Below are 27,993 nucleotides of genomic sequence, written 5' to 3' on the forward strand. Positions count from 1 at the left end.
GGCGGCGGGTGGTTCAGAGAACCAGTAGCAAAAATCCCTATGCGCCCCCCCCCCGCCCCCATGCCCGGCTGAGCCACGCGATCATCAGAGGCTGTTTTTTTTTTTACTTTTAAAAGCATTTTTTTTGGCCGAAGAGGTTGTAGAAAACAAAAAATGCTCCACTGACGATCCCAGTGGAGTTGCCTGATTGTCAGAGGCTTCTAAAAAAGGTTGTAGAAAAAATGCTTTTAAAAGAGCCTGGTGGTGCAGCAGACTAATAGCCTGTTATAAACATTCAGCTGCCTGCAAGTTCGAATCTCCCCAGGCTCAAGGTTGACTCAGCCTTCCATCCTTTCTAAGGTAGGTAAATTGAGGACCCAGTTTGTGGGGGCAATAAGCTGACTTTGTATAAATATATACAAAAGTAGGAAGGCTATTGCTTAACGCATTGTAAGCCGCCCTGAGTCTCCGGAGAAGGGCGGCATATAAATCAAATTTTTTTAAAAAAAAAGTTGGCCACGCCCACCCAGTCACATTACACCCTCCCCCACCAAGCCATGCCCACAGAACCAGTAGTAAGAAATTTTAGATTTCACCCCTGGTTCAATCCTTTTTTTCTATTGTGAAAAAGACCCTCCGTTCAGGCCCCAATCTTCCTTGAGCCCCTCTTTGGGGAGGGGGGGGCGAGGGCACCAAGCCGCGAATCTTAGTTTATCGCTCACAACAGTGCCATTCCACAGCCCAGATCGAACTAAAGCATCATGTGGCTCGATGCGTCGTGTCTCTCTTTCTGCCCAAATCCATAAATATTTAGAAATCCCACTGGCAAGTTGGCCCTTTTCGCTCTTGAAACCAAACGATAGCTTTGCCCCCTAAAACAATCGCCATCTATAATTTATGATCTGTGATGGAACATTTTTTTACTCTGTCTCCTCCTCCGCCTCTCCCTTCCCATCTGTCCAGCCAAAAAATGATCGTGTTCATCGCTAGGGAAAAAAACCCGTCTGGCTGGCATTTGCAAAGGTGGAAGGGAGAAAAAACAACAACAGAACTCTTGTAATATTCAAATGAAAACTGCATTGTCTTTGAAACAACACGCGACACGTTGGAAAAATTTTAAAAATAGCAAAAACTAAAGCGGCTTTTTACGCAATGAAGCTGCTTCCAGAAAATATTATGATTATTCCTTTGCATTCCTGTACCCTTTTTTTTCCTGAACCTGCCAGTTGTACCGGCAAAAAGTCTAGGTTTTATTTCTCATTTGGCGAAGGGATGTTTTCAAAAGGCAGAATTAAAAAAAAAAATAAGTTAGGGGGTTTGATCAGTGCGGTTTGCATCACAGCAAGGAATCGGAATGTCCCAAGTTTAGAAAGCAAGTTTGAATCGGAATAAACAAGGATCATTTGGGGTTTGATTTCTTGGATGTTTCCCCTGGGTTTTGAACTTTGAAACTCCCGCAGATTAAGAGGCTGTTAAGACCCTCAACACCAGTAAATTGAAATAAACAGAACAAAATATTTACCGGGTTTCCCCGAAATTAAGACCCTGTCGTATATTTTTTTGAACCCCAAAATAAGCGTTTGGCTTCATTTTCGGGGGGGGTCTTATTATTTTGGGGCGCATGGAGCCGTCTTACCCGATTTCCAGCTCTGTCTCCCTAACCCTAATCAGAGGAAATAGCATGTGGTTAAATATTTTCGGGGCGGATTTATTTTAGCGCATTATTGGGCTTATTATCAGGGGAGGTCTTATTTTCGGGGAAACACGGTAAAAAATGCATAATTTGAGATTAGGAGAAGGGGGTTTTGCTTGGTAAGACTTGGTCTCTACTCAGGTCCAAAGTATAGGAAATCCTTGACTTACAACTACTTGTTTAGGGATGGTTCAAAGTTAGAACGGCGCTGAAAAAAGTGTGACATTTTTTTCACATAACCATTGCAGCATCCTTATCAAAATTCAGACGCTTGCAGCCATATTTATGACCGTTTGCTGTGTCCTGGGATCACGTGATCCCTTTCTGTGACCCTTCTGGCTAAGCAAAATCAAGATTTAGTTAACCACCATTAGTAGCTAAACAACCACAAGGGATCCGCTTAACAACGGTGGCCAGGAAGGTCGTAAAAGGGAGCAAATTTCACGGAAGTGTCTTGCTTGGCCATGGAAATTTGGGTCATAATTGTGGTTATAAGCAGAGGTGGTATTCAGCCGGTTTGGGAAAACCGGTAGTGGCCGTCCTATTGAGCCACTAAATAGATGGCAACAATATGTGAAACCCATCCCTGGTCTTAAGTCAAGGAACCCCCTGTACTTTGGATCTGAGTAGATTGGCCAAGATTGTCTTCTTGCAAAAAAGTTAGCCTGGTCTTTTCAACCTGAACTTTGAGCCTTTTACCCAATGTAGACGGGCAATCAAATTAGGATTATCGTCCATTTAGGATTGTATTCCAACAGATAGGCTGAACTTCAAACCCTGTGGAAATAAAGCTATTAAAGATTTGCAATCTGGGATGATCCCTGGGACCAGAGATTTATTCTTCCAAGCTTTCCGATTCGTTCTGTAACCCATTTTTCTCTGTCTCCAGAATGCTTGCACTGGGCTATTCTATGCATGGGTATTTATATGTTTTTTTTGTTCTTCGTGGCTTTTAGTTTTTAATTGGGGTGTTGATAGCCGGCTATTAAATTGTTGATTGTTGTTTCCTTGGCTCCTAAGCACCTGGTAAGCAGGTGATAAATCAGCATTCCTGCTTACTGACAAGGGACCCGTTCAGTGGTGGGTTTCAAAAATTTTTACTACCGGTTCTGTGGGCGTGGCAGGGTAAGGATACTGTAAAATCTCCATTCCCTCCCCAATCCAGGGGAAGGATACTGTAAAATCTCCATTCCCACCCCACTTCAGGGGAAGGATACTGTAAAATCCCCATTTCCTCCTGATCAGCTGGGACTCGGGAGGCAGAGAATAGATGGGGATGGGGCCAGTCAGAATTTTTACTACTGGTTCTCTGAACTACTCAGAATTTCCACTACCGGTTCTCCAGAACTGGTCAGAACCTGCTAAAACCCATCTCTGGATCTGTTTCCCTGGCTCCGATCCTTTCTCTGGCTATTTTTGTCCCTGCTCAGCCAACAATATGAAAACGTTTTCTCCCCAAGAAAATAAAGTTATCCAACTTGGCATCTAGAAAGCTAGCCCTTCAGGAAATGAGGACCCCTGAAGCCTGGAGGGGAAAGGGGCCGTTACATAACAAGAGGGGATTATGACCCGTAGCATCTGGAGGCAGGCTGAGCGATGTCAGCGGTCAGGATGTCTCCTATGCCTGCTCATCAGGTTTGCAAGGAGGGCTTTAAGGAAATCTTCTCCAAAAGCTCATAAAACGCCAGCGGCTAGAGGGAGATATTGGTTTTTTTTTTTTTGGCTTGTTCTGCAAAGCAGCAGAATGTACGGAGATCAAAACCAAGGCCCAGAAGGCATTTAATAATCCTGCAAAATCCAGTTGGGTAAATAGTCCTTGAAAATTGCTGAAACGGGAAAATGCCAACGATTCAGGCCAGCTCCCAGATTGCCCCGGGAGACCCGAGCGGAGAATATCGAAGCTCCCAAGTTCCATCAGAAAGGTTAAAACCTAAGTCTCTCAAGCTTGGCAACTTTTAAGAGGCCTAAGATCTTCCCAACTCCTCCGAAAATTTCCCTTCGGTTTTTGCAACTTCGCGTCGAAAAAGTCACGGCACAAAAAGAACGACGACGGAGGAGGGAAGAGGAAAAGTCAAGGCGGCCAACCTAATTTGAGCGTCATTGGGAGCTTGCTAGCTGGGGAATTCTGGGAAGTCGGAGTACACACATCTTAAAAGTTGCCACGATTGAGAAAATACTGGCTTAAATTGTCCCTTTCAAGAACGAGTACATGCAGCCAATCTTTCAAACAGCCCTTAGGAGTGGATGTGACACCACCAGGAGATGCACTGTGTTGAGAAATAAATGAAGCAGAAGTTTTTTTTCTTAATAATTAATACTTTTCTGAAATAATTCTTAGTTGTTATGAATGTGGCAGATACCTGCCTGTGAAAAATCCCTGGGAGCTGAGCTCAATCAAAAGGAATATTCACCTTTTTTCAAGTGTTTCAGGTCTCCGGCTCAAATTGTTTACTTTTTTTTTTTTTTTAATTTGATTTATATGCCGCCCTTCTCCGGAGACTCAGGGCGGCTTACAATGCGTTAAGCAATAGCCTTCATACTTTTTGTATATTTATACAAAGTCAGCTTATTGCCCCCACAAACTGGGTCCTCATTTAACCTACCTTAGAAAGGATGGAAGGCTGAGTCGCCCTTGAGCCTGGTGAGAATTGAACTCGCAGTAATTGCAGGCAACTGTGTTAATAACAGGGTGCTTTAAACCACTGTACTACCAAGGCTCTTTTCTTCTGCAAAGTGGAGAATTCAGATTCCCTGAAGAGAAAGAGGGCCTCTCTTAATGGGAAGAATAGACAAAGGGGTGGGGCTGCTGGGAGTTCGCAGGGGTTCGGGAGAACCTCTAGCTAAGATTCTGTGCAGTTCGGAGAACCCCCAAATCCCAAACCTGGCTGGCCCCGCCCACCCCGCCCCTCCCAGGCGTCCCCACGCGGCCCGTTTTCGATGCAGGTAAGTGCAGGGGCGCACGGAGCAGAGGTGGTACTCACTTCACTACCGGTTCTCAAATGTGAGCTCGGACGTGCCACCCCCGCACATGCGCAAGAGCATCGAAAACGGGACGTGATGATGGACGAGTGGGCGGAACTTCCCACCGCCGCCGCTACCAGTTTGCCTGAACCGGATAGAACCAGCTGAATACCACCACTGGCGCAGAGGCTCGGGGAGGGCGAAAAACAGGCCTACCTGAAGTTCAGGAAGGGCCTCCGGAGCCTGGGGAGGTCGTTTCGCCTTTCCCGGAGGCTCAAGGAAAGCATTTCACCCCTGCGTCAAGGGTTACCTATAATTTACTTTTTGTTCCAAAATCTCTGTCATTTCTCAATTATTCTTGCTAAGTTCTTCCCACTGGCCTTTAAGAAGGCCTCTGCCTTCTTCTTGGCATAAAGCATCGACTTTAAGGTACATAAAACATTAATGCTTGCAGGATGCTGATTAACCTAGCCAATCACAGGAGCCAGAGGCAGTGGACGATTACCTACGACTGAGAAAAAACCGAGCTCAAACCCCACCACAGCCTGTTTCACCTGACAATCCCCACCTGCCTCCACCACTGTATTGTGGTCTTTTCTGCTGGCTCTATTAGAAACTTAGCCGTCGATCCCCAATCCGCAATATAATTAACTTTCTCACCCAGCAAGAGAAAAACAGAATATCTGCTCTTATTTCGGCAGGAGGGAAAAAAAAAAAAAAAAAAGAGGCTGGATTTAAGTCAAATTATTATTTACCTTTTCGGAGATCCGACAAAAACCAGCAGATCTGGGGTTTTTGATTTCACCGAATCATGAGGACTAGCGTCTGGGTCTTCCAACTCTTCTTTCTACACCTGAGCTCCTTCGAAATCGTGGACTGGACGTATCACGGTAAGGAGGGGGGGTGGAAAAAAAGAGGGAAAGGAGCTCAGAATCGCTTTTTGCTTTTAACTGGTTTATTTCAGGGTTGAAAATTGTGCAACGTGGTTAAAAGACCGGAAGTGCAATCCTAGCTACTCCTAGTTGTTACTCTAGAGAGCCTGTTTGGTCTCGTGGTTAAGGCACCTAGCTAGAAAACGGGAGACCATGAGTTCAAGTCCCGCCTTAGGCATGAAAAACCAGCTGAGTAACTTTGGGCCACCAACTCGCTCACCAACTCACCCTCACAGGGCTGTCGTTCTGAGGAAACAACACAATATTTCCTCACGATAACGAAAATTAAAATATTGGAAAATAGGAGGGAAAAGGCGTAGATAGATATATGTTTGCTGCCTTGAATTATTTGTAAAGATAAAGGCAGGATACAAATAAGAAATAATACTCCAACTATCCCGGGCAGGAATTGTGGGCCATCATAATTCAAACGTGGCTTAAGAAGAACATTTGGGGGGGGGAACCTAGGGGCTTGCCCCCACCCACCCACCCACCCCGTCAAATGACATTGTGGCGTTGTAGGTCCTGTTTGCAAACAACAAAAACGTGTGAACTCTTCATGCTGTTCTGTTGGTCCACAATCGGAGCGAACATTAAGTTACTGGAGCTGAGATTCATACTGTGCAGAATTATATTTAAGAATAATTCCATTAGATCTCCACTATGAGAGTCCTAAGAGTCAGTTTTCCTAGCCGGGGGAGGAATTAAGAATTGCCCAGCAGATCTGGAGTGGGCCAGTTTAAAGGATGGAGGGGGAAAAACGCCTACAGATGTGTTTTGGCATCCGGTTAGCTCACCTGTGCGCATCCCCAAGACACCTGCCAACCTGCAGCACAGACCCCTCCGGCTTTAAAATCAAATCACCTTCATGCCATTTGCCGGCCTTTCAAACCAGGTAAATTTCCTCCCTCTACCCACCCATCCAGCCCCCATTAAACTTTTCTTAACATCTCCCAACGTCCCAGAGACGGCTGCTTTAGGATTAACTTTGAAATCTTCTTCGGATGCCCAAATTCTTGGCAGGCCTCCCAAGCTGGAGATGTCGTTGTTGTTGTTTTTTGAAACAAAAGGAGTGTGGGGAAAAAAAATTTTGGATAGAAATTCCCAATCGAGCAGAAACTCAAAAGGGTGAGCTTGTGCCGGCCGGCTTTTCGTTTAGTCTTCCTGTCTCTCCCGATCCGTCAAATTCAAAACAAAATAAATGATATTTTGCAACGTTGCTCCTTTTTTTTTAAGAGGGAGAAACCGAGGAAAATACAATACATCTTTGTTCTTTCTGCTGTGGGCATTCCCTCTGTGCCGTGCATAATGCCAGCCAAAAGTTGATGCCTGCCTGCCTACTCTGGGACATTAATAGGGAAGGAGGTTAAACCTGCTTCTGATTTATTATTATTATTATTATTATTATTATTATTATTATTATTATTATTGTTATTATTATTATTGTTATTATTATTATTATTATTATATACACAAAAATGACAGTATACACAGCAAACGAGATAACCATGCTGGATTTCGTATCACAAATCACTAGTCGAACACTAGTTTTATTATTATTATTATTATTATTATTATTATTATTATTATTATTATTAAATCTTTAGTGAGATTCACAGCCTTTGAGGCTCGTTAATAGCTCAGCAGCTGGAGTCCTAACCAAGGACCTAGGAACTGTTAAGGTATCGTCGGAGGATATAAGCTGTTCCGAGTAAGGTGGTTTTTTGTAAAGTCAAAATGTTCAAGTCCGGCAAATTTAGAATTTCTAAATAGCGAGGTAGCCCTTTGGGTATTGCTCCAAGGGCTCCAATTACAATCGGAACAACACACGATTTCTTTTTCCACAGTCGCTCAACTTCAATTTTAATATTTTTAATTTTTAATTATTATTATTATTATTATCTCTTTTATTCATTAAACATGAAACTCAATCAACCGATCATTTAAAAATGCATCACAAATACCATTGACTGGTGCTAATGGTCGATACGGGTTGCTGCCAGCATCCTAGGGATCAACCAAGTACCTTCTTAAGATGTACGATGTTCCGAGTAGCGCAGTTGTTTGCAGTTCCGCTGGTGTTATTGCAGGAAGCTGCAATTTCTTGATGTGTTTTGTAAAATTGGGGACATGGTGCCAAGAATTCTTGGACATGGTGCCAAGTTGACGATGATGAAGATGATGATTAAATTAATTTAAAAAAAAAAAATTAAACTAAATTAACAGTAACAGAGGTGGAAGGGAGCTTGGAGGTCATTTAGTCCAATCCCTTGCTCACACAAGAGACCTGTGCTAGGGATTCGAACCGCCGAACTGCCAACCTTTCTGATCGACAAGCTCAGCGTCTTAGCCACTGAGCCACCTAGTTGGCAAACATGACAATGATGATTTAAAAATCCCAAGGAGAAACTCTTTGAGAGGAGAAAAAAACATTTCCTCGGAGAGGCTCCTTGGAGATATTTTGTTCCCGTAACTTTCCTCCTACGTTGATGTCCTCTAATAAGGATGGATCGATACCTCTTACTCCTAATGGCGAAGAAGCTACCCTAAAATTTAGGGAGAGAGCCAAGAATGATTTTTGGATTGATCGCAAACAGAGCTGAGAAACTTGGAAAGTGGGCCAAAGGGAGCACTTAAGAGGCTGAAGGATTATTTCAAGTCTAAAAAAAGTTTATTGGAGCCAAGAAGGAGCTTTTGGTAATCTGACAATCCTCCCTTCTCTCTGGTTTACAGGGAATCCCTAGAAATTAACTCCAAATTTCTGCAGGATTTCTGCAAATTAATTTCTAGGGATTTCTCTGCCTGCCTCCCACCGCCCTGTGCGCTCACATAGGACTGCCCTCCTCCGGGTGCCATCGGCCAGACAATGTCGTCCGGTGGCGCCCAGGATGAGGGCGTTCTCTGTGGGTGCACCGACCCTCTGGAATGGGTTACCCACGGGGCTCCGGACGGCCCCCGACCTCCGCTATTTTGGCTTTTCCAACAAATTTGCTGATCTGATGGGTGATTTTTAATCGGGAGATTTTAATTGATTGTTTTTAGTAGCTATTTTTATCGTTTTCATCGCTTTAATTTCTGTGAGCCGCCCCGAGTCCTTTGGGAGAAGGGCGGCATATAAGTAGAAGAAAAATAAATAAATAAATAAACCAACCCCGCTCCTTTCTAACTAACTAACCTTCCAGGCAATCTGGAAGTTGTAAAGGCGGAAGTTGTCCCACTCTGAGTCCTTCGGGAGTAGGGCGGTATATAAATTTAATAAATAAATCAATAAAATAAAATAAAATAAAGTTTGCTTGTAGGGCTCAAGACCTTTGGCTCCTGGCCTTATCTGACAGCATTTTTCTCTTCCTCTCCGGCCCGCAACCCAAGAGGAGCACAGTGAAGACGAATGGGGGACCTACTACGAACACTGCCTGGGGAAAATGCAATCCCCCATCAATATCCAGAGGTCAAAAGTCAGATTTAATTCAGACTTGGAACCGCTGCAGCTGGAGGGTTATGGCTACCGCCGTGATGCATTCAAAATGATGAACAACGGCCATTCAGGTGAATATAATGAGGGGGAGGGGGGAAGCAAAATCCTAGACTTCTGATCCAGAAATCTGGTGATTAAAGATCTTGCAAACTTGCAAGGGTGGTATTTCTAGCTTTAAAAAAAAATAATAAAGCTTGAGAAGAGCAACAAAGATGATTAGGGGGCTGGACAGGGCCGGATTTAGATGAAAAGAGGCCCTAGGCTATTCTACTTATGAGGCCCTTTCACCTATAGTGAAAATGTAATTTTAATTTTGCTAACAATTTGAATGTAGGCCCCTCTTGATCTTGAGGCCCTAGGCTGAAGCCTAGTTAGCCTATAGGAAAATCCGGCCCTGGGGCTGGAGGCTAAAACATACGAAGAACAGTTGCAGAAACGGGGTAGGTCAAGCCTAGAGAAAAGAAAGGACTAGCGCCGGGATGGCGAACCACTGGCACACGTGCCACAGGTGGCACACGAAGCCATATCTGTGGGCACGCGTTGCCCTAGCTCAGCTTCAGTGCGCAAACGTGTGCCGGCCAGCTGATTTTCGGCTGGCCCCGTCTACGCCTTCCCTCAACTCCCAGGAGTCTCCACAGGGCCTGTTTTGGATGCCAGGTAAGTATAGGGCTCGTGCGGAGACTCTGGGAGGGCGTTTTCGGCCTCCGGAGGGCATCCGGTGGGGAGGGAGGCTGTTTTTGCCCTCCTCAGGCTCCAACAAAGCCCCTGGAGCCTGGGGAGGGCGAAAAACGGGCCTACTGGGCCTACCGGAAGTCTGCAAAAAACGGGCTGATTTTGGCCTCCAGAGGCTTCAGGGAGACCTGCTAGGCCCAAAATGGGGGACAGGGGGGACTATGTGCGCATGCGCAGGGGTGTGTGTGTGACACAGGGGGGCGTTTCATTATGGAGGTGGGCACATGCACGCGTGCTTTCGGCACCTGAGGAAAAAAAGGTTCGCCATCACTGGACTAGAGGGTGACATGATAGCAGTCTTCCAATATGCCACAAAAAAGAGGGAGTCAAGCTATTCTCCAAAGCCCCTGAGGGCAGGACAAGAAGCAACGGGTGGAAACTAATCAAGGAGAGAAGCAACTTAGAACTAAGGAGAAATTTCCTGACAGTGAGAACAATTAACCGGTGGAACAGCTTGCCACCAGAAGTTGTGAATGCTCCAACACTGGAAGTTTTTAAAGAAGAGACTAGACAGAATGGCATAAGGTACTCCTGCCCGAGCTGGAGGGTTAGACTAGAAGACCTCCAAGGTCCCATCCAACTCTGCTATTGTGAGCATCTCCCTCTGTAACACAGGGGATTCGTTTCTTGCCCACATCCAGAAAATCAGTTTAAACAGCAGAATAACTTCTTTCCATGGCATAGGGCTTAGTTATCTTCGAGACCGCCTGCTGCTACCAACGGCCTCCCAGCGACCCGTGCGCTCCCACAGAGAGGGCCTCCTCAGGGTGCCATCAGCCAAACAATGTAGGCTGGTGACCCCCAGGGGGAGAGCCTTCTCTGTGGGGGCTCCCACCCTCTGGAATCAGTTGCCCCCAGAGATAAGGAGAATCCAAGACCTCGGTGCCTTCCGCCGTGCCCTTAAAACCCACTTTTTCCAGCAAGCCGGGCTGGCTTAGGAAGAAATTTTTTTAAAATTTTTAAATGTTTAATTGGTTTGTGGTTTTTTAAATTTTGGGCCAAATTTATATAGATTTTAATTGTTTTTAATATTTGTATTTCATGTTTTTAATTCTGGCTGTGCACCGCCCTGAGTCCTCAGGGAGAAGGGCGGGTATATAAATTGAAAATAAATAAATAAATAAATAAAATAAATTTCCCTAAAACTTAAAGTAGGCCCTAAGATCACTATCTTTTTAAATATATATATATCAGTGGTGGGATTCAAATTTTTTTTAACTACCGGTTCTGTGGGCGTGGCTTGGTGGGCATGGCATGGCTTGGTGGGCATGGCAGGGGAAGGATACTGCAAAATCTCCATTCCCTCCCCACTCCTGGGGGAAGGATACTGCAAAATCCCCATTCCCTCCCCACTCCTGGGGAAGGTTACTGCTAAATCCCCATTCCCTTCCCACTCCTGGGGGAAGGCTATTGCAAAATCCCCATTCCCTCCCCACTCCTGGGGAAGGTTACTGCAAAATCCCCATTCCCTTCCCACTCCTGGGGGAAGGCTATTGCAAAATCCCCATTCCCTCCCCACTCCTGGGGAAAGAATACTGCAAAATCCCCATTCCTTTCCCACTCCTGGGGGAAGGATACTGCAAAATCCCCATTCCCTCCCCACTCCTGGGGGAAGGCTATTGCAAAATCCCCATTCCCTCCCCACTCCTGGGGAAGGTTATTGCAAAATCCCCATTCCCTTCCCACTCCTGGGGAAGGTTACTGCAAAATCCCCATTCCCTTCCCACTCCTGGGGGAAGGCTATTGGAAAATCCCCATTCCCTCCCCACTCCTGGGGGAAGGCTATTGCAAAATCCCCATTCCCTTCCCACTCCTGGGGAAGGTTACTGCAAAATCCCCATTTCCTCCCGATCACCTGGGACTCAGGAGGCAGAGACTAGATGGGGGCGGAGCCAGTCAGAGGTGGTATTTACCGGTTCTCCGAACTACTCAATTTTTTGCGGTAGACAGCCACAGGATTTATTTCTTTAAATACGCCTTCAAATCTTGCAGTGGCCTGAGCTTGCAAGAATCAGAAGCCGAAAGGCAGCAATCAGAGGCAATAAAACCTGAATAAATAAGAGCTGGCGGTCGATTAAAGTCTGTGAGGCAACCCACAATATTACACAGCCTTAGCTCTCCAAAGCTTGTGGTTTCAGTCCAGCTAGATGAGAGGGTATCGGAGTTGGCACCCGTCTGTCTTTGGAGTTGGAAGGGATGAAATTTCCAGATTAGGGTCACTGCAGAGAACCTTAATGGGTGACGGGGACTTCTCGGTGCTGGCCCCCTGCCCTATGCAATGCGCTTTCCGCCCTGCAAAACGCTAATGTGTTTTTAGACTTACAAAAGACATATCTTTGGTAAGCCAGTTTGCAACCGTTACATGCAATTCCTGACTTCCCGCCGCTCATTTAGTGACGGAATTCACTTGCCTTCGCTACAGGCTCATCAATGTGAGCATACGCGCCACCTCCACGCACGCACAGGACGTTCCCTACATGCGTAGAGCATCAAAAAACGGGACGTGATGACGTCCGGGCGGGTGGGCGGAGCCTCCAGCAGCTGCCTCTACGGTTTGCCCGAACCGGCTAGAACCGGCTAAATACCACCACTGGTTCAAAATCACAACGGCACCGGAAAAAGTTACTTTACGACCAGTTCACACGCCTAACGTAGATATACAGGCAGCCCCCAACCTATAATAATTCATTTAGCGACCGTTCAAAGTCGCAATGGCACTAAAAAATGGGACTTTATGACCATTTTTTTCACATTTAATGACCTTTGCAGCATTCAAGTGATCAAAATCCAAATGCTTGGCAACTGGCTCGTATTTAACGACTGTTGCAGGGCCCCGGGGTCATGGAATCCTCTTTTTGCGACCTTCTGACAAGCAAAGTCAACGGGCAAGCCAGATTCACTTAAGAACGACGTTATTAACAACTGTGCTGATTCGCTTAACAACTGGGGCAAGACAGGTCGTTGCTTTTTCCAGCAAGCCGGGCTGGCTTAGGAAGAAATTTTTAAATTTTTTAAATGTTTTAATTGGTTTGTGATTTTTAAATTTTTGGGCCAAATTTATATATATTTTAATTGTTTTTAATATTTGTATTTCATGTTTTTAATTCTGGCTGTGCACCGCCCTGAGTCCTCAGGGAGAAGGGCGGTATATAAATTGAAAAATAAAATAAAATAAAATAAATAAAAATAAAATGGAGCACGCTTCCCTTAACGGCCGCCTCGCTTAGCCATTAAAAATTTCTGGCCGCAACTGAGGTCGTAACTCGAGAACTCCCTGCACAATGAAAACGGACAGGATTTTTATAATGAGATACGTATACAAATCCTTGTCAGCCGTCCCAAGAATGTTACATGCTGGCTTGTCCGCATTCACGAAACAGAAACTTCTCGAACCCTTTTTAGAGGGTTTTCTGGAGTCGTAAAATTGCATTTTTCCTTCTCTTCAAGGCTCCTAAACCTCACTATATTTCTAAACACTTTAAACCAGGAGTGGGCTGCTGGGGGTTCGCAAGGGTTCGGGAGAACCTCTAGCTAAGATTCTGTGCAGTTTGGAGAACCCCCAAATCCCACTCCTGGTTGGCCCCACCCACCCCACCTTGCCCCTCCCAGGAGTCCCCACACAGCCCATTTTGGATGCAGGTAAGTGCAGGCTGCGCGGAAGTTCGGGGACGGTGAAAAACGAGCCTACCGGAAGTTCGGCCCAAGGGCCTCCGGAGCCTGGGGAGGCTGTTTTCACCCTCCCGGAGGCTCAAGAAAAGCCTCCAGAGCCTGGGAAGGGCAAAAACGCCCCCCTGCCTTGGTGCAGGAGGCCGACAAGACCACCATGGCCACCCCCACCCAGCAACCAGGCAGAGAACCCCTTGCTAAAATTTTTGAAGCCCACCCCTGCTTCAAACCTGTCTGAACACAGGGTTAAAAACGGGGGTGACAAAGGCCGCTTAAAACAGAGCCCCGTTTTAAACGGGATTCAAATCGGGCTGCGCAAAGGCAGCTAAGAGAGAGAGAGAGAGTCCCCTTTTTCAACAGGATTAAAATCGGGGTGCAAACCCATTTTTAAACCCAACTCCCCCCCCCACGCAGGAAGCATTCCAGGTTTGTCTGAAGGCCCTGTTAAAAGAAAATCAGCAGAATGTTATTTGCGAACGAAGTCGGGCTGTTCGCTTTTTTTTTTTTTTAATTGCACGCGGCTCCTGTCGTGATCCATTCTCATTTTTTTTTTTTTTTTGTCCCCGTCATCATTTTCTTTATGCCCTTCCACATTCTATTTGGCTAATTTTGTGCTGATTTCCTCAATCCACCGGTGGGCACGCCAGAAACAACAGAGGACGGGACGGACGGTTTGAACAAATGCACGAGGCATTAAAAAAAAAAGAGAGAGAGAGAGAGAGAGAGAGAGAGAGAAAATAACAACAAAAGCACAGATCCAACATTACGGATGAATGGCGATATTGCTAGAATTTGGAACAATTACAGAATACCCAGTGCCCCGTATTTTTAACTTGCTGATATACTCGAAAACCAGGAATGCTTTATTTTCAGAAGCAAACTTGAAAAGGAGAGGGAGAGAAGCAGGGTTGAGTGGGCCTTTGGTGCGGAAAATATTTAACCGGACAGAGAGAAAGGACGGATAAGAGGCCGCTAAGAAATTCCAAGGCTGCGGGTTCAAATCTAAAGTCCCAAAGTGAATTTTGCGGTCTTGGAATTCTGCGATCCCACTGAACCAGTGGTGAAATGTAAAATTTGTTACTACCGGTTCTGTGGGCGTGGCTTGGTGGGGGTAATATGACTGAGTGGGCGTGGCCAACTTTTTTTTTTTAAACTTTTAAAACCATTTTTTCTACAACCTCTTCGGTTAAAGAGGTTATTAAAAAATGCTTTTAAAAGTCTCTGACGATCCCAGCTGACTTGTCTGATCGGCAGAGGCTTTCTTTTTTTAAAAAAAGAGCCTCTGACGATTCCAGCTGACTTGCCTGATCAGCTTAGGCTTTTTTTCCTTTTAAAAAGATTTTTTCTATAACTTCTTCGGCCGAAAAATGGTCACAAAAGGTCGCGGGGCATCAGTCACTTAACAGCTCCCTTGCTTAGCAAAAGACACGTTGGGCTCAATTGTGGTTGTATGAGGACTACCCATAGTTGAAGAACTAGGAGTTCTTATCCAAGGCTATCAGCCTTTGAGGGAGAGCTTCACCACCGTGTGGGCCCCCATGCCACTTTTTCAACCCGGTCCTTTCAACCGGTATATGATCTTTTCACACAAGAGAAAGTTTGGCACCAATGAGAATTACTATTGTAGTTGTGTGTTTTTTGGGTTCCTGCCCGCCTCTCACTCTGCAAAAACTTGATAAAGCCGCAAAACTAACAGCCCCAATTTAACTTGGGCTCTGTTGTAATTATACAACTATTTGGATAATTGCAGCTTCAGTAAGCAGGTTTGATTTTGTGTGTGTTTGTGTGTGTGGTCTGAGAATCACAACCTGCAAAGGAAAACTGCTTTTGTGCCTTGACTTTAACTCAGGAGCTGATCCTTAATATTCAGTAAATATTAAAAGCCTTTTTTTTCCAAAATTTTAAAAAAGGATGTATATTTTGCCGAAAGAAATGCTTTCAATGTCGCCGGGACTTGAACCCGTTTCTTCTTATTCTGGCAGGTTGTCAGTGAGAAGGGAGGAAAATGAGAAATCTGTTTGAAATACAAGTAGTCCTCAACTTAGGATCACCACTGAGCCCCAAATTTCTGTCGTTTTAAGTGAGATATTCATTAAAGGAGTTTTGCCCCATTTTACAACTTTTCTTGACACCGTTGTTAAGCGAATCATGGTGGTCGTTAAGTCAGTAACAGGGGGGTTAAGTGAATCAGGCTTCCCCTTTGCTCATCAGATGGGTCACGAAAGGGGATCCGACGGGACACAGCAATGGTCATAAGTACGAAGCGTCTGAATTCCGATCACACGATCACAAAGATGCTACCAAGGTTTTAAGTGTGAAAAAAACGGTCCTAACTCACTTTTTTCAGGGCCGTTGTAACTTTGAACGGTCACTAAATGGTGACCAAACGGTTGTAATTCAAGGACTACCTGTAGTAGTAAAATAGTTAAGGAAGAAGTAAAACAGTGTTAACTTGGTTCCTCGCATGGGACTTAAACTCTCTTTGTTTGGTCCAAGCTCAGATTTCTGGCTTAAGTCCTAAGTCATTTTTTTCAGTCCCGTTGTAACTTGGGAACGGCCACTAAATGAATGGTTGTAAGTCGAGGACTACCTGCATGAGTCTGATTCCCTCCTTTCCGTGCCCCTTTCCAGTTATCATACACCTTCCTTCGTCCATGAAGATTATAAAAGGCCTCCCTGGGAAATTCACAGCAATCCAGCTTCACCTGCACTGGGGCAGCACAGGGAAAGAAAACAGCGGATCCGAACACACGATCGACGGGTTACGATATATTGCCGAGGTATGTCACATTCCTTTTCCCCCTAAGGAAGAAGAGGACAACAAAAAAAGGGGACGGAGGGACATCCAGGAGTGGGCTTCAAAAATATTAGCAAGGGGTTCTCTGCAGACGTGACCTAGTTGGCCTCCTATACCATGGCAGGGTGGCTGGGTGTTTCTGTCCTCCCCGGGCTCCGGAGGCTTTTCTCAAGCCTCCAGGATGGCGAAAACGGCCTCCCCAGGCTCCGGAAGCCCTTCCCAAACTTCTGGTAGGCCCGTTTTTCACCCTCTCCGAGCCTCCGTGCGCACCCTGCACTTATCTGCAGCCAAAACGGGCCGCGTGGGGACTCCTGGGAGGGACGGGGTGGGGTGGGCGGGGCCAGCCAGGAGTGGGATTTGAGGGTTCTCCGAACTGCACAGAACCTTAGCTAGAATTTTCTCCTGAACTCCTGAGAACCCCCAGCAGCCCACCCCTGCGTAGAATCCTTCAATCCGCTGATGACGCCGTTTGTGAGGAAGGGTCTTGACAGGAAACAGGGAGGGAGTCGATGGGAGAAGCCAGATTCGCTTAACAACTAAACCATGGTGAAAAAGATTGTGAAATCAGGCAGGACTCACTTAACAACTGCTTTGCTTAGTAGCGGAAATCCTGCTCCCGTTGGTCGGCGAGGACCGCCTGTTGTTGAAGAACTAAGAATCGGTTGTCCAAGGCTATTTGTGCCTTCGAGGGGGAGCTTCACCACCGTGTGGGCCCCCATGCCACTTTTTCACCCTTGCTTTTTTTTTTCTCCCCCCGCAGCTCCACATTGTCCATTACAACTCAGCAGCTTACTCCAGCTTTGACCAAGCAAAGAATAAACCCGATGGACTGGCTGTTCTCGCTTTTCTTTTTGTGGTAAGTACCACCATTTATGCCACGGGAGTCTTGTAAGAGGCTTTTAAGTTGGGTGGCACAGAGGCAGAACTGCGTGTCGACTTCTGTCCCACCTCCTTGGTACTACAAGTTCATTAAAGACCCTTCAAAGGATCGCTCCCAACATACATATCCCATCATGTCTCCTCGTGGTTATGGTTCGAGACACAGCCAGTGGTTATCTGGCATTTTTATCCACCTATCGAGGCCTTCCCAAGAACCCGGGATAAGCAGAGGTGAATGTTTTATCGCCGTGATAGCGAACCTATGGCACACGTGCCACAGGTGGCACACGAAGCCATATCTGTGGGCACGTGAGCCATTGCCCTAGCTCAGGTTCAGTGCGCATACATGTGCCGGCCAGCTGATTTTCGGCTGGCCCCGTCCACGCCTCCCCTCCCCTCCCAGGAGTCTCCACGTGGCCTGTTTTGGATGCCAGGTAAGTATAGGGCTCATGCAGAAGCTCTGGGAGAGCGTTTTTGGCTTCCGGAGGGCATCCGGGAGAGAGGCCGTTTTCGCCCTCCCCAGGCTCCCAAGAAAGCCCCTGGAGTCTGGGGAGGGCAAAAAACGGGCCTACTGGGCCTACTGGAAGTCTGGCTGTTTCCGACCTCCGGAGGCTTCAGGGAGGCCTGCTAGGGCGAAAAAACGGGCCTACTGGGCCTACTGGAAGTCTGGAAACGGGCTGTTTCCGGCCTCCGGAGGGCATCCGGTGGGGAGAGAGGCTGTTTTCGCCCTCCCCAGGCTCCAAGAAAGCCCCTGGAACCTGGGGAGGGCAAAAAACGGGCCTACTGAGCCTACTGGAAGTCTGGCTGTTTCCGGCCTCCGGAGGCTTCAGGGAGGCCTGCTAGGCCCAAAATGAGGCGCGGAGAGATAATGCACAGGGAGGCAGGACACGGGGGGGGGCATTTAATTATGGAGGTGGGCACATGGACGCGTGCTTTCGGCACCCTGAGGGAAAAAAAGGTTCACCATCACTGTTTTACGGTGTTAGAACATCGGAGGATGTAAGCTGTTCCGAGCAAAGCTGCCTTTTGCAATTGACTGGCAATGAATTTGTCGATCTCTGAACGGTGTTCAGTTGGACCTACCTTTGCTTGCTTCTGCCCCAGTCGTTCTATTTCTATTTGCCGGTCTTTATATTTTGTGAGCTTCTCCAGTTCTTTTTCTTTAATTAGCGAGGTACTCATACCACTCTATGAAGCCTTAGTAAGACCACACCTAGAGTACTGCATCCAGTTTCGATCACCACACTATAAAAAGATGTTGAGACTCTGGAAAGAGTGCGGAGAAGAGCAACCTAGAGGATTAGGGGACTGGAGGCTCAAACGTACGATGAACGGTTGCAGGAACTTGGCGTGGCTAGTCTAGCGAAGAAAACACCCTTTTTGCAACTACCTTTTATAATAAAGGGTGTTGATTGGTATACGCTCACTTTGCAACACAATGCAATTATAGCGCATTTTAATTTTTTCCCCTTGGAAAAGTTTCGGCAGTATATGTTTGACTTTTTAAAAAATATATATATTTTTTTTCTCCTGGCATTGCAAGCAAGTGGCCTCCTTTGGAAGGGAGGTTTGTTAGTGCGTCCCTTTGATTTGCAAATCAAGGTTGTCATTTTCATGCCAACATCCCAGGACAATTGGAAGCGCAAGAGGCAATTTCCCAGAGAATGTCTCCCATCACCTTCCTCCGCTCCCCAACATCTGTCTGACATCTGCTTAACAAAAGGATCTCTCCAGCAGGGGAAAGCTAAGAATCACTGTTTTGGTTCCTTCACAGCTGTCTAAATTGTTGTCTGTGCAGTTCGGAAAAATTGGTAGCTGGGAATTCAGCTTAATTTTCCAGCTGTTTGCTTCTTGCTCAGAACGATGGGCTTGCTTCTTTCTCTATCTCCCTCCCTCCCTCCCTCTCTCTCTCTCTCTCACTCTCACGAAACTATCTCTCCCAATCTGGATCAGCTACTTCATTTCTTCCCCAAATCTGATCAATTATAATTGGGTTCACATCACAGCTTGTTTTAAAGGTGGCTGGATCAGGTTTGCTCAACCTTCGAATTGTGGTTTTTAAAGAGCGAGCGGCTGGCTTGCAGCCTCCCACCAAGCCACCATTTAATAAGCTTAGTTTATCAATCAGGGATTGTTATCAAGATGGGTTGTGTTTTTTTAATTGCTTTAAAATTAAGAAGGGTCATGGTGTAACATCAAGTTTAGGGTTTAAAATAAAGTTTTTCAATTGAAAAATAAAACCTTCTCGGAGATTTTAAAGAGGGGAAGATTATACTTCGGTTCACAACCCTGAATCTAACACTAGGGAGCAGCAAAGAATAGAGAAATAAAGACTGGATCAGTGGCGAAATCCAATTTTTTTACTACCAGTTCTGTGGACGTGGCTTGGTGGGTATGGTGTGGGTTGGTGGGCGTGGCTTGTTGGGTGTGACAGGGGAAGGATACTGCAAAATTCCCATTCCCACCCCTCTCCAGGGGAAGGATACTGCAAAGTCCCCATTCCCTTCCCACTCCTGGGGGAAGGATACTGCAAAATCCCCATTCCCAAGGATACTGCAAAATCCCCATTCCCTTCCCACTCCTGGGGAAAGGATACTACAAAATCCCCATTCCCTCCCCACTCCTGGGGGAAGGATATTGCAAAATCTCCATTCCCACCCCACTCTGGGGCCAGTGAGAGGTGTTATTTGCCAATTCTCCGAACTACTCAAAATTTCCGCTACCGGTTCTCCAGAACCTGCTGGATTTCACTCCTGGACTGGACATATTTTTTAATTTTCTGAAAGCAAATCGGGACATTTAAATTAAAAGGAGAGGAAGGGAGAGAAGCAAAATATTGGTGTGCTTCTCCTTTGAGATTAATTCAATCCCGATGCTCATTATTTCCTGGATGTTCAACTTGCAAGGCTCACCTGGTGGTCTCCCATGCCAAAAAGCAAAACTTAACCCCATTTTTTTTCTCTTCCTTCAAGAACAGCCAGCATCTTCTAAATGGTGTCATTTGGTAGTGGTGGGGGTGCATGAATTAGGCAAATCAGTTTCCTTTGCAATTAGAAGTCGAGCAATATAGATATGTAATTATTTTAATTTTGTTTGTTTTCAGGGCAACCCCTTTGAGAATGCTTACTACAGCGACTTCATTGCCAAATTGGCCAAAATTAAGTATGCAGGTAAGCATCCCTGGATTTTTGGGCTGATGCAGAAATGCAAATGAGATTCTCCCCACACGCACCAATCAGATGCTCCCGGCTGCCACAATTCCTTGCCATTGGCTGCGCTGCTCAAGAGCTGATGGGAGATGAAGTCCAGAGGGCACCACCAAAGCTGCTCAATTCCATCCATGCAAGATTCTCTACCTGTTTTAAGCACCCCATCTAGAAAGAAGGGGGGAAATCAATAAACAAATGCAGCTTTTTGGCCAACCAAATAGCAATTTGCAATATATCCTGCAAAGTGGGAAAACAGACTGTTAAGGATATTCTCGGCTCATAACCGATGAGTATACACATGGAAAACGGCTGAGAGTGTTTATGAATAATTACGGTTAACATACAGACACACTGAGTTGTGGCAGTCTTTTACTTTTAGGAAAAAGTAAAGCAACGTCCAATAACAATCCAGGTCATACACAGATAAGGCGATAGTTCAAATATCAATTCAGGGATATTCCAAGTACAAAGTTTTCTTACCAGTTGTTGTAGTCATTACAGAATAAAACAGTTCTTCTTGAGTTTCAAACGGGAACAAGTTCGATATTAAAACATTCAATAAATAGTAGAAAGCAACAAGTAGCAATGATCAAACAGTGAGCATGTAGAGAGTAACAGCAAATAAGCAGATAAAATGGTGTAGTGTCCACAAGCTTCAGGCTTCCCCTTAAGTACATTGGCTACAGAGCTTAGCCAATCAGGATACAGGATGATGCAATACAGTCTTAAAGCAATATAATACCTTTTGACTGCAAACATATATTGATAGTTTATATGTTGCCTGACCAACTAGTTAGACAATACACATTTTGTAACACAGACTGCAAAAACTCAGCAGGGGAGAAATGCTTGATGCACACATCGCTTCATGCAGCCTGGGCTCTCTTGGGACTACAAAGCCCAGCATTCCCGATCTCCCGCCTCCAAAGGGAGACCAAAGCACCATTCTTGATGCTTTCCTTTTCTCCTGTCTTCCCAAACATCTCAGTTTAAAGGCAATTTTTAAAACATTTGGGTCATTTAGATCCCTCAGTGCTCCTTCACCTGATCCTGGCCTGCTTTGCAAGATCGTTGTACGCAGAGGGGTGTTTTTTTCTCTTGTAGGGTATTCGACCACTCTCGATAGCCTGGATATCTTAGCCATGTTGCCGGAAAACCTCTCCGATTTCTACCGCTATCATGGTTCGTTAACCACGCCTCCATGCACAGAAAACGTGATCTGGACGGTGTTTGACACGCCTATCAAGCTGTCTTACACTCAGGCAAGAAATATTCCTCCCTTACACTGTCCCTGCATTGCACTGAACCATGGTTAAAGGTTGATGCTGCATTCAGTCATGGTTTGGATCTACGCATTGCACAAAACATCGTGGCTTGCTGAATAACACAATTGGGTTTTGCTTTTAAACGACCCCGGTTCTACTTTGCAAGCCACAGTTGCTCAGTTCAGACAGCCCACCCACCCAAAAATAAACAAGCCATGTTATGATGGTGTAAGGTCTCCTGTTATGGACGGGGGGGGGGGGGTTCGACTAGATGACCTACAAGGTCCCTTCCACCTCTGTTAATCTAACAGCTTTCTTTAGCTGTTTAGCAGGCTAGGTACGTAACACGGGATGAAACTTTACCAAAGAAGAAATGAAATCTTTATTTTAAAGATAAAGATTATTTTAAAGGCAGGAAGCAGTTTTGATTCCCTCCCAGCCATTGAATATACTGTTTTTTTAAAAAAATAGTAACCTGACAAACTTTTACATTGACTTTAATTCTACAATTTTAGGTTGAGTTATTTTTTAATTGGCATCTTATCCTTTTTTCTTTTTCTTTTTTGGGGGGTGGTTTTATAAAACTATACTCTTCATTTTTTTAAATTGCATTGGCCAATTTGGCTTAAGTTTGGGGTGCTTTCTCCCCATTTTTAATAGAAACAGCTCTCCAGAAGCACCATCTGAATAATTAGTTAAGGATGGCGTGTTTGATTTTGCAAAAAAAAACCCGGTTTTGTGAATCCTTCTCATCTGTACATTCAATGAGAGTCCATTGGAATTGGGTGGCTCCTAAATTCAAAATTAATCATTATTATACCGCTAAACATGCTTCTGTTCATCATTTTTTTTTTCTCTCTTCCCCCTGCAGTTCTCTTCTTTATATTTGCCTTGTAAAAATCCAAACAAAACACTGTTTGGAGGGCTCCTTGGTGCTCTCTAAGCTTGGCTGGGGTTTTTTTGCAAACATTTCATTACCCAACTAAGTAACATTATCAGTTCTAACTGCCGTTTGGACAGGAGAGGTGGATTCAGACTGAGCTGAACACACTTATTAGTAGAAATCTATATTCCACTTAAGAGGGATGAGGTGGCTCAGTGGCTAAGACATTGAGCTTGTCGATCGAAAGGTCGGCAGTTCGGCGGTTCGAATCCTTAGCGCCGCGTGACTTGTCCCAGCTTCTGCCAACCTAGCAGTTCGAAAGCCCGTAAAAAAAAATGCAAGTAGAAAAATAGGTACCACCTTTGGTGGGAAGGGAACAGCGTTCCGTGCGCCTTTAGCGTTGAGTCCTGCCGGCCACATGACCACGGAGACGTCTTCGGACAGCACTGGCTCTTCGGCTTTGAAACGGAGATGAGCACTGCCCCCCTAGAGTCGGGAACGACTAGCACAGATGTGCGAGGGGCACCTTTACCTTTATATTCCACTTATACTGCGGGTCCTCCAATATATTTTTTTCCCCCGCTCCAAAATTTACTTCTTTACAGATCGAACTTTTGGAAAGCACCTTGATGGATTGGAACAACAAAACTTTGAGAAACGATTACCGTCAAATCCAGCCTCTCAACCAACGGGTAGTCAAAGCATCCTTCTCTCCTCAGCTGCTCGAAGGTACATTGCAGGAGTTGACCCCCCCCCACTCAAAAGGATGTAAAGTAGGATGGGCAAATCACCATGGATTGGACCAGCTCATAATCTTCAGGGCTCACATCTTAAGACAGGAACCAGGAAGACAATTCTAAGACTCCACCCAACTCAACCAAAATGTGAACTAAGGGCTTTTACTATAGTCTCTTTAATAAAAAGGGACGCGGTGGCTCAGTGGCTAAGACATTGAGCTTGTCGATCGAAAGGTCGGCAGTTCAGCGGTTCGAATCCTTAGCGCCACGTAACGGGGTGAGCTCCCGTTCCTTGTCCCAGCTTCTGCCAACCTAGCAGTTCGAAAGCAGGTAAAAAATGCAAGTAGAAAAAATAGGGACCACCTTTGGTGGGAAGGGAACAGCGTTCCGTGCGCCTTTGGCGTTGAGTCATGCCGGCCACAGGACCATGGAGACGTCTTCGGACTTTGAAACGGAGATGAGCACTGCCCCCTAGAGTCGGAAACGACTAGCACATATGTGCCAGGGGAACCTTTACCTTTATTATAGTCTCTGGTTCTCCTCCTCCTGAGTAGACTGTTACTCTGGAGTAGACCCCTCCCTGATCACCTCTCTCCTCCAGAGTAGACCCTTTCTGTTGCTCAGGCCCCCACTTTCTTAAAATGGATAGAAGTTAAAATTCTTTATTGGCCAAGTGTGATTGGACACACAAGGAATTTGTCTTGGTGCATACACTCTCAGTATACATAAAAAGACAGGATACATTCGTCAAGAATCGTAAGGGACAACACTTAATGATAGTCATAGGGTACAAATAAGCAATTGAATCATACAAGGAAACAATATAAATCGTAAGGATAGAGCAACAAGCTACTTTCATACAGTCGTAAGTGGGAGGAGATGGGTGATAGGAATGATGAGAAGACTAATAGTAATAGTCATGCAGACTTAGTGAATAGTTTGACAGTGTTGAGGGAATTATTTGTTTAGCAGAGTGATGGCGTTCGGGAAAAAACTGTCCTGAACGCCATCAAACTGTCAAACTAGTTACTAAGTCTGCATTACTATTAGTCTTCTCATCGTTCCTATCACCCATCTCCTCCCACTTATGACTGTATGACTGTAACTTTGTTGCTGGTATCCTTAAGATTTATATTGACTATGACTATCAGTAAGTGTTGTACCTTACGATTCTTGACGAATGTATCTTTTATGTACACCGAGAGCATATGCACCAAAAACAAATTCCTTGTGTGTCCAATCACACTTGGCCAATAAAGAATTCTATTCTATTCTTATTCTCATTATATATATATATATATATATATATATATATATATATATATATATATATATATATTAACAATTTCTTTTTTATTTACATCTTTATCTTAAATGTATTTTTACTTTCTCTTTAATCTTTTTCATTTCCATTTTTTTTTTAGAAAAAAAAATTATTTTTATTTTTAAACGAACAATTCATCATTAATCAATCAGTGTAACATCTGGGTACAATTTTTTTTTTTGTGTCCTTAGTAAAACCATGATTTATGGGCTTAGTATGATACGTGAGCCAGGCTAGAATTCTTTGTGGTACAAAGCCTAGTTAAAAACAGTAGAGGGGGTGTGAGCTCAGTCGGTCCAAAGGAACTAGTTTTCTTTTCATCGTTCCACCCCTAATTTCCTTGGGTCGTCTCTGCATTAGATTGGGTGGGTCATTAATACAACTGTTGTGACTTAGGCTTTAAAACACACGGGTAGTCCCAAAAACCTCTTTTATTGCAACAGCTGTGAATTACGTTCATTCACAGCTGAGTCCCAATTAGTTGCAAAAAATCCTTCGGGATAATCGCCCACCTTTATCTCCCTCGACACGCTGCCAAAGACCTACTTGGCAAAGCCCCACGGAGTCCAGAATCAAACAGAGATGCCGACTGGGAACAGAATGAACAACGTTGCTTTCCTGCAAAGGGCCCACGTGCCTTTGCTCCTCTTTTAAGCCTTATCATCTCCAGGCCTTACTCCCGAGTCGTCCCTTTTGTTTTAATTGTTCGTGCCTTCTGGCAGCTCTGCGCTTGCGTGCACTAGGAACAGGCTCCTCCTGTTCCTCTGCCTCTCTGATATCTGATTCTGGCGACTCCGGAATCCGCGCATCACTCCCAGATGGCCCTGGCCCCATCTCTGCCTCTGACGCAGAGCCCTCGTCCGAGCCTTCTCCAGACTCCAGGACTGGCCCATGTTCCTCCCCAGCCTCCTCACTGTCCGACTCCACTGCCAGCTTCGCAGGCTGCTGGCGGACCACAACAACAACGGAGAAAGTTTACCAAGGAGCTAAAAACTACAACTCTCTGTCATTTTAGGAAGGTATCAGCCTGAGAGCATCTCCAGGAAACTGGATAAACTACAGACTGATCTTATTGAGATGAAGAAGTATCTTCTGGATGTCATAGGCAAGCCTGGTAAGGAACACCTTCTTGGCTTTTGTTGACCTAAGTGCCTTCTTTCCCAACCCAGCTGGGAAATTAAGGATGCCACCCTAGGAGACCCCAGAACCAATTCTGGATTCTGGAAGCTCCGTGGAAGCCAAGAGGCAAGGCGGTTTTGAGTCTTGGAAGCACCTAGTACCGTGATGGCGAACCTATGGCACACGTGCCACAGGTGGCACGCAGAGCCATATCTGTGGGCACGCGAGTGTTGCCATAGCTCCAGCACGCATGTGCGTGTCAGCCAGCTGATTTTCGGGCCTTCCGGACCTTCCGGGCCCACCGGAAGTCGGGAAATAGGCCGTTTCCAGCCTCCAGAAGGGGAAGGCAGTTTTTGCCCTCCCCAGGCTCCTAGAAAGCTTCTGGAGCCTGGGGAGGGTGCCACAGTGCCATTGCGTGTCAAAAGTGTGGGGAGTGTGGGGGAGGGGTCACACACGCATGCATGGTGGGGTGGGGCACATTGAATTATGGGTGTGGACATGTGAAAGAGACCCCCGGCACTCCCCCCGCTTTTGGCACGCGACAGCAAAAAGGTTAGCCATCATCTTTGACCTAGTATCTCTTCTCTTCTGCCCCCTTCTTTGTCCGTGCCCTCCCTCCGTGCCCATTGTGTTGGGAGAAGTGGAGATGGTTGGAGAGATTTCACAGATCTTTATTTATTTAGAGAATTTATATAGCCGCCTACTCGCTCCCAGCAACTCTTAAGCGGCTTTACAAACGGTAAAAATACAAAATTCAATAAATACACACACACACACACACACACACACACACACACACACACGGTGACAGTACAGGATTAAATAAGCCATTTGATGGGCTCCCTCACATTCTGGGTTCCCCAGGTCCGCTGGCAGAACCATGTCTTCAGGTCCTTCCAAAAAGAGTGCCAGAGCGGAGACCAGTCTAATTTCTGCAGGGATGATGTTCCAAAGGGAAGGAGCCACCATGGAGAAGGCCCTTCTTCTGGGTCTCACCAGGTGGACCTCCTTAGGGGATGGGACTCCCAACATTCCTTGCCTCCCTGTTCTAGTGGGTCATGTGGATGTGACCGGCCAGAGAGGTCCCTCAGATAGCCTGGTTGCAAGCCATGAAGGGCTCTAAAGATGACAACTCAAGGACCACCTATGAATAAGAAGTTCTCCTAGGTTCTTCCAAGGATCAATTTAATGAGGTTCTCCTGGATTCGTCCAAGGATCAAATTAATGAGGTTCTCCTGGGTTCATCCAAGGATCAATTTAATGAGGTTCTCCTGAGTTCCTCCAAGGATCAATTTAATGAGGTTCTCCTGAGTTCTTCCAAGGATCAATTTAATGAGGTTCTCCTGGGTTCTTCCAAGGATCAATTTAATGAGGTTCTCCTGGATTCCTCCAAGGATCAATTTAATGAGGTTCTCCTGGGTTCGTCCAAGGATCAAATTAATGAGGTTCTCCTGGGTTCGTCCAAGGATCAATTTAATGAGGTTCTCCTGAGTTCTTCCAAGGATCAATTTAATGAGGTTCTCCTGGGTTCCTCCAAGGATCAATTTAATGAGGTTCTCCTGAGTTCTTCCAAGGATCAATTTAATGAGGTTCTCCTGAGTTCTTCCAAGGATCAACTCAAGGGGAAGCCATAAACAAAATTGGTTCCTTCCAGTTGGTCGGCCAGCTCAAGGACCAAGCCAACCTTGACCGTGTCCGGTTGTTTTATTTCAGGTCACCACCAGCTCAGCTTGCAAGCCTTCCACTTCCCCTTGGAGAACACGGCCAGCTACGTGATGATCATCCCTCTGAAGCCCATGCAACTGAAAACCTTCACTCTCTGCTTCTGGGTCCAGAACAGCAACCAAGGCAGGCAGACCGTTCTCTTCTACTCCACTCCCGAGAGCGAGAACGAGCTGGTCATCAGCGTCGGCATGGCGGTGGGTGTGTGGATCGGGGGCAAGTTTGTGCAGTTCGACCTCCACCGCCGGGCAGAAGACTGGGTCCACCACTGTGTCACTTGGGTCTCCAGCTCGGGCACCATCAACCTTTGGGTTAATGGAGCTGTGGGCACCGCCCGGAACATTCAGAAAAACTACATCATCCAGAGCGGCGGGACGCCTATCCTGGGGAAGAGGAAGAACGCCATGTTGGATGTCTTCGCCGACGCTTTCTCCGGCTGGATGAGCCACGTCAACCTCTGGAGTTGGCTGCTGGACCAGAACGACATCCAGGAGCTCACCCTTTGCAAACACAGCCAGCAAAAAGGAGACGTCGTGGCTTGGGGGGAAACTCACATGTCCCTCTTTGGCGGAGTGTCCCTAGGACCTGACACCAGCTGTAGGTGAATCAGGCCTGGGTTT

At 45.9% G+C, this 27,993-nt stretch overlaps 1 protein-coding gene across 1 annotated transcript; it reads left to right on the forward strand.

Moving 5' to 3' along the window:
* The first annotated feature begins 8,996 nt into the window (after positions 1-8,996).
* Positions 8,997-27,978, forward strand: CA6 (carbonic anhydrase 6). Its single transcript, XM_070956288.1, has 8 exons — positions 8,997-9,111; positions 16,070-16,218; positions 16,996-17,091; positions 20,218-20,284; positions 21,428-21,585; positions 23,077-23,200; positions 25,548-25,646; positions 27,365-27,978. Exons 1-8 carry the CDS (start codon positions 9,090-9,092, stop codon positions 27,976-27,978), a joined length of 1,329 nt encoding a protein of 442 aa, XP_070812389.1. The 5' UTR covers positions 8,997-9,089.
* The last annotated feature ends 15 nt before the right edge of the window (positions 27,979-27,993 follow it).

The sequence above is a fragment of the Pituophis catenifer genome, unplaced genomic scaffold (genome assembly GCF_029215685.1).
Source record: "Pituophis catenifer annectens isolate HBS135680 unplaced genomic scaffold, rPitCat1.0.hap2 SCAF_18, whole genome shotgun sequence".
In the NCBI taxonomy this organism is placed as follows: Eukaryota; Metazoa; Chordata; class Lepidosauria; order Squamata; family Colubridae; genus Pituophis; species Pituophis catenifer.

Coding starts and splice junctions, on each gene's coding strand:
- CA6 (XM_070956288.1), top strand. CDS start 9,090: ATGATGAACAACGGCCATTCAG. Junction 16,219..16,995: donor GGTTACGATATATTGCCGAG/GTATGTCACATT, acceptor CTCCCCCCGCAG/CTCCACATTGTCCATTACAA. Junction 23,201..25,547: donor CTCTCCTCAGCTGCTCGAAG/GTACATTGCAGG, acceptor CTGTCATTTTAG/GAAGGTATCAGCCTGAGAGC.